Source organism: Strix uralensis, chromosome 15, assembly GCF_047716275.1.
Source record: "Strix uralensis isolate ZFMK-TIS-50842 chromosome 15, bStrUra1, whole genome shotgun sequence".
In the NCBI taxonomy this organism is placed as follows: domain Eukaryota; kingdom Metazoa; phylum Chordata; class Aves; order Strigiformes; family Strigidae; genus Strix; species Strix uralensis.
In genome coordinates, this window is record NC_133986.1 from 11459572 (window position 1) to 11473981 (window position 14410).

The 14410-nt window shown below is 59.3% G+C and overlaps 2 protein-coding genes across 3 annotated transcripts; one reads left to right on the plus strand and one right to left on the minus strand.

The window, feature by feature from the left end:
* Nucleotides 1-1953: 1953 nt before the first annotated feature.
* On the plus strand, nucleotides 1954-8103 carry CD5 (CD5 molecule). Of its 2 annotated transcripts, none has more exons than XM_074885230.1 (10): nucleotides 1954-2069; nucleotides 3212-3250; nucleotides 3463-3816; nucleotides 3897-3959; nucleotides 4199-4507; nucleotides 5245-5529; nucleotides 5725-5856; nucleotides 6274-6327; nucleotides 6681-6803; nucleotides 6992-8103. In XM_074885230.1, exons 1-10 carry the CDS (start codon nucleotides 2018-2020, stop codon nucleotides 7075-7077), a joined length of 1497 nt encoding a protein of 498 aa, XP_074741331.1. In that variant the 5' UTR covers nucleotides 1954-2017; the 3' UTR covers nucleotides 7078-8103. The 2 variants fall into 2 exon arrangements, with proteins under 2 accessions (XP_074741331.1, XP_074741332.1); XM_074885231.1 differs by having other exon boundaries at nucleotides 3529-3816.
* Nucleotides 8104-8437: 334 nt separating this feature from the next.
* On the minus strand, nucleotides 8438-14083 carry VPS37C (VPS37C subunit of ESCRT-I). The gene is made up of 6 exons (XM_074885239.1): nucleotides 14029-14083; nucleotides 13037-13145; nucleotides 12064-12179; nucleotides 11059-11230; nucleotides 10582-10664; nucleotides 8438-10280 (listed from the first exon to the last, which is right to left on the minus strand). Exons 3-6 carry the CDS (start codon nucleotides 12154-12156, stop codon nucleotides 9537-9539), a joined length of 1092 nt encoding a protein of 363 aa, XP_074741340.1. The 5' UTR covers nucleotides 12157-12179; nucleotides 13037-13145; nucleotides 14029-14083; the 3' UTR covers nucleotides 8438-9536.
* Nucleotides 14084-14410: the final 327 nt, after the last annotated feature.

The following is a 14410-nucleotide window of genomic DNA, read 5'->3' on the forward strand; positions in this document are numbered from 1 at the left end:
CAAGGGGATGGGGGAGCTGCAAGAAGCCAAAGGAGCCAGGAGGGGATTGCAGGGCCGGGTTACCTCCAGGCATGCCAGGGTCTGGCTGGAGACGGCGTGGTCATGCTGCCAGCATCGCCTGACATCTCTGCCCGACCTGCCTGAGCATCACTGCCTGGCCCTGTCTGTGCCGGGCAGCCCACGGCTGCCTGTCACCCACCACACCCCAGCGAGCTTCCTCTCGAGTCATGGAAAATCTTCAACCCGGCGAGAGTTGAGGGAACTGGCGGGGTTTAGTCTGGAGAAGAGGAGGCTGAGGGGAGACCTCATGGCCCTCTACAACTCCCTGAAAGGAGGGTGCAGAGAGGGGGGATGAGTCTCTTGAACCAAGGAACAAGCGACAGGACAAGAGGGAATGGCCTCAAGCTGCGCCAGGGCAGGGTCAGACTGGCTCTTAGGAAGTATTTCTTTGCAGAAGGGGTTGTTGGGCGTTGGAATGGGCTGCCCAGGGCAGGGGTGGAGTCCCCATCCCTGGAGGGGTTGAAGAGTGGGGTTGACCCAGCGCTGAGGGATCTGGTGGAGTTGAGAACGGTCAGGGTGAGGTTCATGGTTGGACTGGATGATCTTCAAGGGCTTTTCCAACCCAGATGATTCTGGGATTCTGTGAGTTTTGGTGCAGGAAACTCCCAGGGGAGCCAAGCCCCTGCTCCGAGGAGTGCAGCATCCCGTGGCTCTGGGCAGCAGCCCAGGGTGGTGGCAGCAGGAGGGGACGGGGACGCTCCCTAACCTCACTGAGCTGCCTGGGAAGCTCAGTCCCCCCAGCAGCGCTCCCCAGGCACCCACCAGCCACTCTCCTTCCAGCAGAAACGCCACCGGGTCAATGGAAAACAGCTGCCTTCATTAGCATGCATGACCTGGATTTGGAGGAATTAATTAGGGCACAATCAATTAATGCCTCTCCCTTCCCTGGTTCATCACCGCCTGGGCCCCATGTGCCCTTGCAGGGATATACAGTGTCCCTAGGGTGCCAGCAACTGGGAGAAGCGGGGCCATGCCTGGGAGAAACCTTCCTGCGGGGCCATCACAGTGTTGCCGTGGCCTAATGGGGCACATGGTGTGGCACAGCATGCGTCAGCTCCTTTGCTGAAAAAGGCTGCTTTGGACCCCAAAATAGGGTTTGTAGCGTAAAAAAGGAGAGTTAGGGCCCTAGAAACAGGGACATGGGTGGCATGGGCAGCACCTGCCGTGGCACATTTCCTGCCCCGGCATGGTGGTGCCACTCGACTGGTGACCGCAGGCGGTGCAGCCGGGGCAGAGCCGAAGCAAGGAGGAGGAGGAGGAGGAGAGAAGCAGCCACCAGCAAGGGGAGATTATTTTTGGCAGGTGTTACGTCAGGGTGGCCGCAAATCTCCCCACAGCAGCGAGGGTGGGATCCGGCTCTTGTGGGAACTTGGGCTGTTGGGTTTAGTGCCTGTCACTGGTTTTCCCTGCTGCAATCCAGTGTGTTGGCTCCCCAAACCACTTACCAGCACTGGGGAGCTGCTGCCAGGGCTGGGATTTCCCCTGGTGAACGCTGCCAGCTTCGACCACCCACAAACCCCCCCGTAACGCCCGGCTCCCCAGCCCTCCTTTGGGTGCCACCTCTGGGTGCCCTGGGGGTCTTGCTTGGCCACGTTGCCTTCCAGTCACTGGTGGCTTTGTGGGGACCCAAGGGAGGGCTGGGGTCCCCCCAACCCCTCAGCACTGGGTATGTTCACCGCCCCTCCAGTGAGCAGATGGGGGGACCCCGGGGTGGGGATCCAGTGAGGGCTGAGCCCCCCGGGTTTCTCTCCCCTTTGCTCTTGCTCTCATTCTCAACGGGACCTGGGGAGGCTGCTGCCAGGTTGAGACTTCAGATGAGCGTAGATGTGACGCAAAAAACCACAGAGGGAGGAAAAACAGCCTGTTCCTGCCCGTCCCCCCCCTTGCCTGCCTTCCCCGGGCCGGGTAGCAGAGGTAGCCGTGCCCCCGGCAGCGGTGGAGGCGGCTGGCCGTGCCGATGGCAGCCCACCTGCCCGCCCTGTGCCTCCTGCTCTTGTTGGGGATGTGGGGTGAGTACGGCATGGGGGTTCGGCATGGTGGAGGGGTGGGGGGTGCCAGGGCCCTGGTTGCTTTAACCGAGTGTACCCACTGTGCCAGCAGCTCCCGGTGCTGGGGGTGCCCAGAGGCACACCTGGGGACCTCCAAAATCCCATGGTGAAACCCCCCAGTGTTTCTGCTGCCAGGCAGCCAGGCACATTTTGGGGGGGCTCAACCCCATGCTCTCAGCTGAGGGTCACTGATGCTCCCTCATGGCACCATCCCGGGGGTCCCACGTGCTCGCGCGGGGCAAGCCCCAAGCAGGGGGAGAAGGGCTGGTGGCCAGCAGCAGGGCTGCCGGGCCCACACCAAAATGTGGGCAGCTCCAGGGGTCCCCAGGATGCTCCTCACACCCCAGGAGTGAGCCTATGGGTGTTGGGGGGCAGCCAGCCATACCCCCATCCTCGTTCCCTGCCAGCTCCCGCCATCCCCAGCTGCCTCTTGGTCCACATGGCACAGTGGGCACCTGCAGGCACCGCTCCGGCTCACCACGGTGATGGTGGCACCATCCACTGCTGCTTGGCCCTCCCTTCCTACCAGTAGTGACACTAGTTAGTTAGCGGTAATTAGCCGGCGCCCTTGCCTGTCGTCTTTCAGCCATAATTATCCACCAGCAGATGGATGGGCAGCCTGGCAGGCAGCGCTACGGCCAGTTGTACAAAGTGGTTTGTGTTTATTTATTTTAATTAAAGGTGTGAGGAGGAGGAGTGAGAGCAAATTCACTGAGAAAGCCAGAAAATGCTCTTCTATTACTAAGAAAAAAGCCAGCATGCCCCAACCTCCTCCTCCAGCCTCCGGCGCTGGGGAGGGGGGGCATGCGGCCAGCCCCAGGGCTCCGTCCCCACCGCTGAGCTTCGGGGACAGAGGTGTCCCCCCAGCATTACAGCTGGGTCGGTGCAGAGTGCGGCATGGCCGGGGAGCTCCCGGCCACCATCGCCAGCTCCTTTCTACCAGCAGCATCTCCACCCTGGTGAAAGGCTGCCCAGAATCACCTTTCTCCCCCAAAATAACCAGCAATAGGCCAAGAGCCAGGAGCTGCTGCCTTAGGCTGGGGGTTCCCGCCTTCCCCAGGGCGAGGAGCAGGACTGACACCCCATTTCCCTCTTTTTTGCAGCCGTCCCCGGCCACGGAGGAGCCGCCCCAAGGCCTGGAGGTAAGTGTGTGGTGGCAGAACCTTGGCCATGGCTTTGTTAGCACGTGGTGGCTGCTGGAGCTGCCTCAGCCGGGTCTCCCAGCTCAACCCTACGGTCCCCGCGCCCCCCAAGCACCCCCAAGCACTTCCTGCCCCACTTTGCCAGAAGCCCTGGTTGCCACCGCGGGGCACGCCGGGCTGCGGCAACGCGCCGCCAAAGGGCTTTTTTCCAGCCCAGGGTGGTGGAAAACATGCTGCCGAGGGAAGGAAAACCCCCAAGACCCGTGTTTTCCCCGCAGAGCCCATCCTGCGGCTCACCAGCGGCGGCTGCCGCTGCACCGGGATGCTGGAGGTGAAGTGGCAGGGCTGGTGGAGGCGCGTGTGCTGGGACAAAGCCAGCGACGAGGGTGTGGAGGGCATCTGCCGGCAGCTGGGCTGTGGCCCCGCCATCCCCAAGCCCCTCCAGCTCATCTTCGCCAGCAAGAAGGAGCCACCCATGCTGCGGTGCCTGTGGCTGGCGGCCACCTCAGCGGAGTGCTACCGGGATGTGACAAACTGCACGGAGCCAGCCATTATCACCTGCAGCGGTGAGCCCGGACCCCCACCTCGGCCACCCCCATCCTCAGGGACCAGCCACCCCGACCTGGCCTCTTTCTTTTTATTTCAGAGCCAGTGAAAACCACTCCCAAGCCCCCGCCAGCACCTCCAGCCACCACCCCGGAGCCCACTGGTAAGAGCCCCATCCCTGGGCATGATGGAGGGGAGCAGAGCAGCAACAGGGGGTCCACACAGCAAAACAAACTGCCCCCCACTTTGCGAGATCACCTGATCTCATTAACAGCGTTTGCAGCATCCACGAGGCAATTAAGCTTCAGATGTGGCAGGCTCAGGGACTTTCTGCTCAATAACGGAGAGAAATGTCATCCTGGTCTGAAATAAAATGCTTTTTTTCCCCCCATTCTTCACCAGGACCCGACAGGCTGCAGCTGGTGGACGGGGACTTCGGCTGCTCGGGCTATGTGGAGCTGCACAGGCAGGGGTTGTGGGGGTCCGTGGCGGATGGCACGGGCATCAGGCCAGAGCTGGCCACCCGCATCTGCCAGGATCTCCGCTGCGGCACCGCCGTCGACAGCCACGGCTACCCCAAGCCGGAGTGGAGAAGCCACTTGCCGGTGCGGTGGGAGGTGGTGGAGCCCTGCGAGAGCCGTCTGCTCTTCAACTGCTTCAACAGGACCCGTGCCCAGCAGGAGAAAGCACCTGCCTTCATCATCTGCTCGCGTGAGAGCTCACCCCGGCACGGCCCCGCTCCTTCCCCGGGCCCCTCGCTTGCCCCAGCCGCCTGGCTGGTTGCCCCTGGCATGCTCCGGGCTGCTTTTACCCGTGCTAGATGCCCGGCTGCAGGTTGGATGCATGGCTGAAGCCCTGCACAGGGCAACAGCCCCCATCCCCGTCTGCCCCACGCGCCCCGTCCACCCACTCCTGCTCTTCCTCTCCTGCGTGCGAAGGCAAAACAGGAAATCTCCCCGGCGCGCTCGGTTCCTGGCAGCGGCACCCCCAGCAGTGTTGCGAGTAGGAAAATCCAGGGAGCAAGAGCACCCCAAAACCCAACACGGGCACGCGGGGTATCCCGGCACCTCTCGGGTGCTTCCCACCAGCATCTCCCTGCCACGAGCATCTCCCTGCGGAGCAGCTCAGCGCACGGAGAGCCAAAGCCGCCGGGCGAGGAGGGGGTTTGCTCTGAGTTTCACCATCTGCCCGAGCTCAGAAGCCTGCCTGTGGGATTTGGGGGGTTTTAACGGGCTGCGTGGCAGCAGCTGGCAGAGCGGGTTTCCCACGGGGACAGCTCAAAGCTCCTTGACGCAGGGGTCTCGCACGCATCCCCCACGGCACAAGGGGAAGCCAAGACACTGACAACATCCCTGTGCCACATGGAAGCAGGGCCACGCGCTGGCCATGATGTCCCCTCCGGGGGTCTGAGCCCTCTCTGCCTCTCTCCATCCCCCCCCCATCTCCAGGCTCGCAGCCCCAGGCCCTGCGGAGGCTGGCGGGTGGCCCCACGCCTTGTGAAGGGGACGTTGAGGTTTTTCACGAGGGACGGTGGCAGGTGCTGTGTGACAACTGGGTGCAGCGATCCAAGTGGGGCAGCCAGCTCTGCCAGGAGCTGCGCTGTGGGAATCTCTCCTCCAGCACTGAACTCCGGGACCCCCCCTCCACGGGTGTCACCTGCAAAATCCCCACCCTACACCTCTGCTCTGCCAGCCTCAGGGGTCCCCAGACCTGCTCCCGGACCAGAGTCGTGTGTAAGCCACCGCGTTGGGTTTAATCCCCGGGAAATCATGATGTGGGGAGCTGGGATTTCCACGCCTGAGGAAGGGGCAGAGGGTGTGAGCTCGGGGCAGGGGATGTGGAAAGCTTTGCTGGGGCTCCTTGTAGCCCTCCCGGCAGGGTGGGGGGTGCTCTGCCAGGGCACAAGGTGACACCCGTCCTCTCCCCAGGCCAGGACTCGAAGCCACAGCCTGCTGGCACAGCGGCAGGCACCATCGTGAGCATCTGCCTGGCCCTGCTTCTCTTCGGCATCCTCTCGCTGCTCTGCGGCCCTCCTGCCTACAGGAGGCTGATGAAGAGAAGTAGGTGACGAGCTCCAGGGCCTCTCCTCCTGCTCTTCCTCCTCCCGCTCTGCCATCACCACGCTCAGGGCTGGCAGCTCCGCGGATCCATCCCTGCCTCTTACCCCCATCTCCTTGGTGTGGGGGGGGGAGGGTTGGGGAGATGCTGCTCAGCCTGCCAGACCCTCCCCTGCCCCATTGTCCCCGAGCCTGCCCCACACGGTGTGGGCACAGAGAAGGGGGTGGCCGGGGGATTAGGCGCTGAGTGGACACAAAAGAGCAGGCGGAGGGTCTCGTGGGGCGGCGGCGGGGGGATTAGCGGGACGGGGAGATTATTTGGGATGGCATATGGGGCTGGCAGAGGGGGGGGGAGGCAACTGGAGGAAGCAAAGCTTGGGGCAAGGGGCATCCCTCTCACCGCCTGTTTCTGCCTTCCAGTCTCCAAAAAGAAGCAGCGCCAGTGGATCGGCCCCACAGGACTCAACCAGACGGGTGAGGAGCAGCGTGGCGGTGCCCCCCCACCCCCTCCCCAACTCCAACACCGCTGAGGGGTTGGGTTTGGGGCTGGCTTTGGGGCCGCTCGCCCCCGGACCGCAGCAGGCACCGGCGGGCGGAGGTGTGAGCGGGGCTTACGGCTGGCCCCGCTTCTCGCTTCCTGCTGCCGCGTTGACTCATCGGAGCGATATTAACTCAGCCGGGAGAGCCGAGCTCCGGCTCGTGGCGCGGGAGCGGGTCCTGCTTTTACTCAGCCCCTTTTCCCCTCCCGGGTGGTGGGGTGGGAGTGTCGCCTTGAACCCCCTAAACCCCCTCCCCAATCCCGCCTTCTCTCCCACCATCTCTTCCAGTCTCCTTCCACCGCAACAGCACCGTCACCCCCAGGCCGCGGGCAGAGGGGCAGCGGGTGCAAGGGGGGGACAACGACTATGCTCAGCCCCCCCAGAAGAGCTCCTACCTCTCGGCATACCCAGGTGAGCGCAGGAGGATGCCGGGAACAGCTCCTCCATGATCCCTTCCCACACGCGCCCGTGGGGACGAACTGCTTGGGCAAAAGCATCACAGCAAGATTTTTGCCAACACCGGGCAGGATGGGGTTGCGCTGGGGGCTGGGGTGCACCCCCCAGTTCCCGTTAACGAGCCGCATCCCTTTCCCCCGCAGCCCTGGAAGGTGCGTGCAGAGCTTCCAACCCTCCGGACAACTCCTCCGACAGCGATTACGACCTGCATTCTGCCCGCAGAGTGTGACCCCCAGACACTTCTCACCAGAGCTGGGAGCCCCTCGGGCTGCACTAGTCCCCGGCTGAGCCATCCTCCCCCCCACACCCCCCCGCCGCTGTCCCAGGGTGGTCACACATGTGGCAGCAAAGCTGAGCAACTGCTGAATTAGCAGCTTTTCTTGCATTTTTGGCAAGCCACCTTGTTTCCGTTGTCAGCCACCTTCCCGCCCTGCAGGCAGAGGTGGGATGCAGCACAAAAAAGGTAAATTTTGAGCAACCCCATCGAGCGGAAAAACGTCCCTGCCCAGGGCAGGGGGTTGAACAAGATGATCTTTGAAGTTCTTTTCTAACCCAAACCCCTCCTGCGATTCTACGCAACGACAAACTCAACGAAGCTGGCGGAAGAAATGACAAATACCTGCGCTGCTCACCTCAGAAAACCTGCCCGCATCCCCCCCAAAGGGATGGGAGACCCCCGAGGCGGGGGGCCGGGTCCCCCCCCAGCCACAGAGCCAAACCCACCCGTGCTCCTCCGTCCCTGCTCCCAGCGGGCAGCAGCTGCGCGGGGCTCGGCTCTAACCCAGCACCTTCCCGAGAAAGCTTTCCTCTTGCTTTTGAGCCTCCCTCATGGCAGAGTATGAGGGGTTTTTGGGTTTTCTGAAGCTATTTTTAAGCGTTTAAGAGGCGGCTGGGTCGCAGCAGGCGCCGAGAGCGGAGCAGCCCCACTCAGAGCGGGGGTTTGCCGGCTTCTCCGTCTCTCAAAACCGGGATAACCACGCTCCTCCTCCCACCCTGAAAGCAAAATTGGCTGCCAGCGGGGTGCTGAGCTTCGCAGGATCGTCTGCGAGACCCCCCCCACGGTCTGCCAGCTTCCCGGGGGAGCTGTGGAGACACACGCGCAGCGGCATCTGCGTGGGATGGTGCGAGATCGGGGCAGACACAGAAAGCAAAGCACAGACGTGGAGGAGCACGGGGAGGGTCGAAATACTGAGAACAAGTCTGAGATATTTAATAAGCAATAACATTGTAATAAAATTGGTCTTTTTTCTAGTAATTATGTCTTGTTCTCTTCCTTCCAACACTACCAGTGCCGTGCCTTAAACCATCTACACCCCAATCGGGGAGGGAAAACACAGGACGGTGCCGGAGGAGGGGAGAGACGGGCTGATGCAGAAGAGCCCCACGCAAACGGGCCCCTTAGGGAAGATGAAAACAAGAAAACAGGAAAGATGAGTTTGAAGAAGATGGCCCTGCGAGAGGGTGAAAGGTTTTATCGACAGAATCAAGAGGAAGTTGGTGTAAGGATGCCAGGAGGGGCCTAAGATCAATAAAAAGTGTCAGCTGGGTGCCCCATCGTTTCCGAAAGCGACCGCTGCCGTGACCCCGCGTGCAATTCATCAAGTTTTATTACTGTAATTAACCACAGATACGGAATTGTTTCCATCAAACCCCACAAGCATTTGCCTTGTTCTAGTCCATTAGTAATCTTTCCTTATAAATAACTTAGAGGGATACAGGTAGGAGTCATAGGATAAAGTGCTGAGCAAAGCAAATCCCATTTCCATTAACATTAACTTGTCACTCCCTCCGTTATCTAGTGTTTCCTGAGAAGGGGGGACTGTGAGGAAGGCTGGAGCCTGTAGCACCCCGAAAAAACGCCCTGTTCCCCCAGGAGGCTGCTGAGCCCCAGCGTTTCACCGAGCTGGGCAGGAGGCACACCAAGCCCCACTCCCTGCTGTGACCCAAGACATGGGTCCCCCCAAAGCAGCAGCCACCCAAGACGTGGCGCCAGTTTAGTTCCAAAACACAGAAAATATTCCTGCACGGAATTCTGGGGAGCTCCCGGAGCCTTCGTGCCCTTGCTAAGCCAGCGTGCAGGCTGGGAAAGGCTCCTGTCCTGGATAAAAGACAGACAGACAGACAGACCTCAAGGCCGAGGCGTGAGGCAGCTGCTTCTCCCAGTTAGGAATCGCCTCCAGGCCGGGCGGGCTCTGCCTCTTGCTTCCAGGAAGCTTCCTCGGAAAGCAGCAAGTATTTTGCATTGGAAATCCCGTCGTGTTGTGTTTTGAAGAGCTGTGAAAAGGCTCAGAAGGACGAGACATCCCTTACCCACAGAGGGCAGGCGCAGACGGCGCAGTCTCGCGCTCACCCACGCGCGCTCGCACACAGATGAGGGGGGGGGTCTAGCTCTCCATGGCTCTAATCGGTGCACGTCGCTCCCATGTGACCCAGCCAGGTACCGAAATGACTACCTGGCTTTTCCACCGAAGCCCCGACGAGCCAATCTGGAAGACAACACTTCAGCCCATCATCATGAATCCAACCGGCCTGACTGCCGGCACCGCTACCGGCTCTTATCCTGCGTCACGCTTTTGCAGCGATGGGGTGAAGAGCAACACTCTTCTTCCTCAGTCCACAAAAAAAAGAAAAAGAAAGAAAAAAAAAAAAGGGAGGGAGCAGTAGAAGACGCTCCTCAAGAGTCCTGATTTAGTAGCCAGGCCAAGCAGGGCGTTGAGGGTTTGGAGGTGGGGGGTACCCAAAGGGTGGAGGGGGTCCGGGAGGATAAGGAGGCTGCGGGGGGATTGGGAAAGTAGGGAGAGGGGGCTGGGTGGGGTAGGGGCATTGGGGTCTCCCTGCCCCAGGGGGGAAATAGGGGGGGTACCCAGGTCTGGGGTGTGGAGGAGAGGGGTGAGAGCCAGGAAACGGCGGGGGGTGTGGCGGGCCCCTGGACGGAGACCAGGAATAGGCCGGCGCTGGAGAAGAGCCCCCTGAGGGGGGTTTGGGATACCCCGGCGTGGAGTCGGCTGCCTGTGCCGGCGGGTATCCGGGCCCTGGAGGAGGTTTATAGGGAAAGGAGGGCTGGGTGCTCGGCTGAGGGGAAGCAACGTGGCCCACCGTCACCGGGGAGCCGGAGAAAGGAGCAGGAGGGAGAGCTCCGTGGGCTGTGGGGCCCACCGGCACGTTTGGGGTTGGGCTGTAGGGCAACGGGAAGGAATTTGCCGCTGAAGGGACTGGCTGCGGCTTCGGCGGCTCAGCGGGGCCAGGTACGGGAGGAGGTGGCTGCTGCTGAGAGTCCCTGCCGGGCTCCCGCGACGCCTCCAGCTTCCTCAGGATCTCCTGCAGCTTTTCAACTCTGACCCGGCGCAAGTGGGACAACTTCCTCATTGCGGAAAACTCCTCGAGAAAAGTCTCCAGAGGCACCTCGCCCTCCAGGAACTTCTCGGCCATTTTCTGGAAGAAGAGAGGAGGAAAGAGGGGAGAGGAGGAAAGAGGGGAGGAAAGGGTAGGTTCAGCACTGCATCCCTCTACTCTTCTTCCCAAACCCTGTTTGGGATTTACGTCTCTCTTGGAGAGACGCAGAGCACCACTGTACCACACACAAGCAAACAAAAGGCAATCCAATTTTTTGGAGCAAGAACGCCAAACTACAAAGAGATAATCCTTGATTTAAGGAATTAGGCTTGGCAGTGCAATTACAAGTCTTTGAGGACTAATCACTTGAATTGCTAATGGATTTAAACTTTATGCTCACATCAGACTCCTCTTCAATTTTCTGGCTTTCCACCTGCAGGAGATCCAGCAAGGTCTGAGGATGCATTGCTGCTGAAAATTTCTCTGAGGAAACAAAAAAAGCAGCAGAGCAAAACATTAAACACAAAAGAGGGAAAAATCTTTAGCATACAGCCCTGTCGCCTTCCTGCCTTGTAAACTGTTGATGCAAGGAGAAAATCTGAAAGAACCTTAGATACTGATGCACTAGAAGGGTTTTTTTGCTGTGGTAGCATCTTTGATCTGTCTAACTTGAGTTTGATCAGGAAACAGGAGAATATAGATTTTACACGCAGCAGAAATACAGATTTTACACACAGCAGAGTCGTTTCTATCACCACCCTCAAGAGTTTCTCTGCTCAGTATGGCCAAGGTAGGCAGAAGCAAAAGGGAAGGATGTTGCACTAACTACAGCCCACGTGTCTCCATCGGAAAGAGTGCAAGGTTTGCAAACGCTCACCTAGTTTGGCCTTTTGCTCTTTACACCGCTCAGCCAGCTTCTGCAGCTCTTCGTATCTGTTAGAGAGGTCGGTGCGCCCTGTCTCCAGTGGCGCCTGGAATTTCAGGTTCTGCTCAGCCAAGCTGCGGTTGGCAGCAAGGGCCATCTCCCTTTCCAGCTGCAGCTCCTGAACCTGTGGATGAAAACGTCACAATCACAGAATCCCAGAATCATCTGGGTTGGAAAAGCCCTTGAAGATCATCCAGTCCAACCATGAACCTCACCCTGACCGTTCTCAACTCCACCAGATCCCTCAGCGCTGGGTCAACCCCACTCTTCAACCCCTCCAGGGATGGGGACTCCACCCCTGCCCTGGGCAGCCCATTCCAACGCCCAACAACCCCTTCTGCAAAGAAATACTTCCTAAGAGCCAGTCTGACCCTGCCCGGGCGCAGCTTGAGGCCATTCCCTCTTGTCCTGTTGCTTGTTCCTTGGATCAAGAGACTCATCCCCCCTCTCTGCACCCTCCTTTCAGGGAGTTGTAGAGGGCCATGAGGTCTCCCCTCAGCCTCCTCTTCTCCACACTAAACCCCCCCAGTTCCCTCAGCCGCTCCCCATCAGACCTGTGCTCCAGACCCTGCACCAGCTTCGTTGCCCGTCTCTGGACACACTCGAGTCATTCAATGGCCTTTTTGGAGCGAGGGGCCCAAAACTGAACCCAGTCATCGAGGGGCGGCCTCACCAGTGCCGAGTACAGGGGGAAGATCCCTTCCCTGTCCCTGCTGGCCACGCTATTGCTGATACAAGACAGGATACCAGTGGCCTTCTTGGCCACCTGGGCACACTGCTGGCTCCTGTTCAGCCGGCTGGCAATCAACCCCCCCAGGTCCCTCTCTGACTGGCAGCTCTCCAGCCACTCCTCCCCAGGCCTGTAGTGCTGCTGGGGGTTGTTGTGGCCCAAGGGCAGAACCCGGCTCAGGCAAGGTGCTAACAAAGCCCAGCCTGTGTCACACTGTCTGCACGTACCTCCTGGGACTCCAGGGCCAGGCGCTCGATCTCCTCTGCATCTTCCTGCAGCTCCCGGAGCTCCTCCACCGTCCGGTTCCTCAGGGTGTCCATCCTCCCACAGGAGCTGCAGCCTCCTAGGGTGGGGGAAAGGAAATCTAATAAAGACGAGGTTTCCTAAAGCCAACTGCAAATAGGTGCTAATCCTAATAGGGGTTTAAACCCAGCTTTGCTAAACTGCTTGAAATAGCTACACCAGACATTCCCCTATAAAGAATCAGCAAGACTAAGAAGGAAAACAGAACATATCTCCTCAATCCTGCTTTAGCAACTGACTTTTTTTTCCTTGTCACAGCAGATTTGGAAGGATTTCTTGTGTGTGCCAGACAGTTTTGTCAAGGAAACACCTACTCACAGCCACTTGATAGCAGGGCGACGTCACCCTGACTCTCAGACTCCAGCTGGCTCTCCCTGCACTGTCCCATTCCAGATTCTCGTTTTGCCAAGGAAACCTCCCGGATCTGCTCGCATGCAACCGTGCCCACGGCCCACAGTCACCAGTGGGATCACCGTCACCACCCGTGTCTTCCCATACCTCACCACCTCTCCAATTCCTTGGCTCCCTCCTCATTTGATGCATTTTCTTTCTTGTGTTTTCCTTTCTAGCTACATCGTGCCATCACTTCCCTCACTTATTGCTGCTACCCTTAGAAAACATTAAGTGATGGCTTTACTCATATGTGGGTGAACTTGATGCAATACTTGTGATGTTAAAAATCAGTGAAATATTACTAAAATCAGGGAAATAATGGATTTTCTGCACTATGTCCATGTCTTATTCCAAATAATCTGGGTTGTCTGATAATATTTTGCAAATATCAGGTCTTCTTGTCACAGGTTCTAAGATGCAGGATGCAATAATGTGGGAATACACTAAAAAATAGGTGAGAAACACAGGAGCTGCACACTCCCACCGGGATGGAAAGGGACATACCAAATGGCCGATGGGGATTTCAACGTCGTCCTAATTGCTCGTGGCTCTTCTACCTTTCACTCGGGTGAAACATCCCAACGATATCGCTCTGGGAATGTTGCATCAGCCTCTGCACGTAACACAGAATGACAAGGTAAGGCTCAGGGTTACCAAATCTCTTCACCCAAGATCCAGCCAAACCTGTCCAAGTAACAACCACCTAAAAGCTGGGAAATGAGCTCCCTTACTACGTACGTAACTTCATCACTCTGCAAGCAGAAATAAAGCTATGTTTGATGGGTTTTTTGTTATTAATGAGGTTCACAGAGTGTAAAAGGAAAAAAAGTAGGAATAAGGGCAAACAAGAAGCTCAATCGCTGCCGCCGTGCGGGCGCTGAGGCCATGTGGGTCTGTGAGAAGTGTCCAAATAGTCCCCAGGAGGGTGGATGCAAAGAGCCAGGCACCAGCACAGGGCAGGGGCTCTCGCCTCCCGGTTCTCTCCGGTTTTTAGCACCGTTCCGGTAAGACACAACCACCCAGGCGACACTTCGTCTCTCTGAGGAGCAACACGCGGGCTTGGAAAGGGGGGGGGCACCGGTGCTTTGTCCCCGGTTCGGGAATGCCCCCCCTCAGCCCCGGGGGTACCCGTCCAAGGCCTCCATATCTCACCACCCTGAGGGAGCGCGGAGCGAGGCCCAACCGGGGCCGCTCTCCCACCGGGACACGGCGGAGGCTGCTCCGCCAACTCCAGGCCAGTCCTGGGCTGTGGAGGGAACGGCAACCGGGAGGCCACGGCCCACGAAGAAGCGGAACGGGACTGCCCCCGCGGCTCCCGGTACGAGGCCTGGTCCGGCCCGGCCTGACTCGGCGGAGCCTCCCCCCCTCTCCCCGTCCGGAGGTCCCGGCGGATAACGACTGCAATCGCCCACCGGAGGGGCTGTGAAGGCCTCCCCTCGCAAGACATGAAGGGAGGAGACTCGTTACCGGCTCCACCGCCCCCGCCCGGGACTCACCACGGCGCAACCGGGACCCTCCCTCCGCCGGGCACTTCCGGCTTCCGGCGTGGCACCGGAAGTGGGCGGTACCACCCCGGGGCTGAGGGGGGGGGGGGGGGGGGGCGGAGCACCTCCCTTTCCCGGAGGGAGGAGGAGCGGAGTGGTATATCCCGCCGCCGCCATGTTGTGGGCCTTTGTGTCAGGGCTGCCGGGCCCGTTCAGAGAGGCTGTATTTTATAAATGTGATGTCTTTTTAAAATAAATACTACATCTTTGTGTGCCGGTGTAGCTCTCCTCATGCTATGGCCTGCTTGAGCCTTTACATCCGATCAGTTTGTGTCTCAGAGAGCTTGCCCTGCCACTCTGGTACCTTCCCCCAGAAGCCTCCCTTATAATTGAC

Excerpts from the sequence above, each read along its gene's own strand:
- CD5 (XM_074885230.1), top strand. The coding sequence starts at position 2,018 with ATGGCAGCCCACCTGCCCGCCCTGTGCCTCCTGCTCTTGTTGGGGATG. Across the intron at positions 3,960-4,198 it reads CACCACCCCGGAGCCCACTG|GACCCGACAGGCTGCAGCTG; the intron begins GTAAGAGCCCCA and ends ATTCTTCACCAG. Across the intron at positions 6,804-6,991 it reads CTACCTCTCGGCATACCCAG|CCCTGGAAGGTGCGTGCAGA; the intron begins GTGAGCGCAGGA and ends TTTCCCCCGCAG.
- VPS37C (XM_074885239.1), bottom strand. The coding sequence starts at position 12,156 with ATGGACACCCTGAGGAACCGGACGGTGGAGGAGCTCCGGGAGCTGCAG. Across the intron at positions 11,231-12,063 it reads TGGCCCTGGAGTCCCAGGAG|GTTCAGGAGCTGCAGCTGGA; the intron begins GTACGTGCAGAC and ends TTTCATCCACAG. Across the intron at positions 10,665-11,058 it reads AGAGCAAAAGGCCAAACTAG|AGAAATTTTCAGCAGCAATG; the intron begins GTGAGCGTTTGC and ends TTGTTTCCTCAG.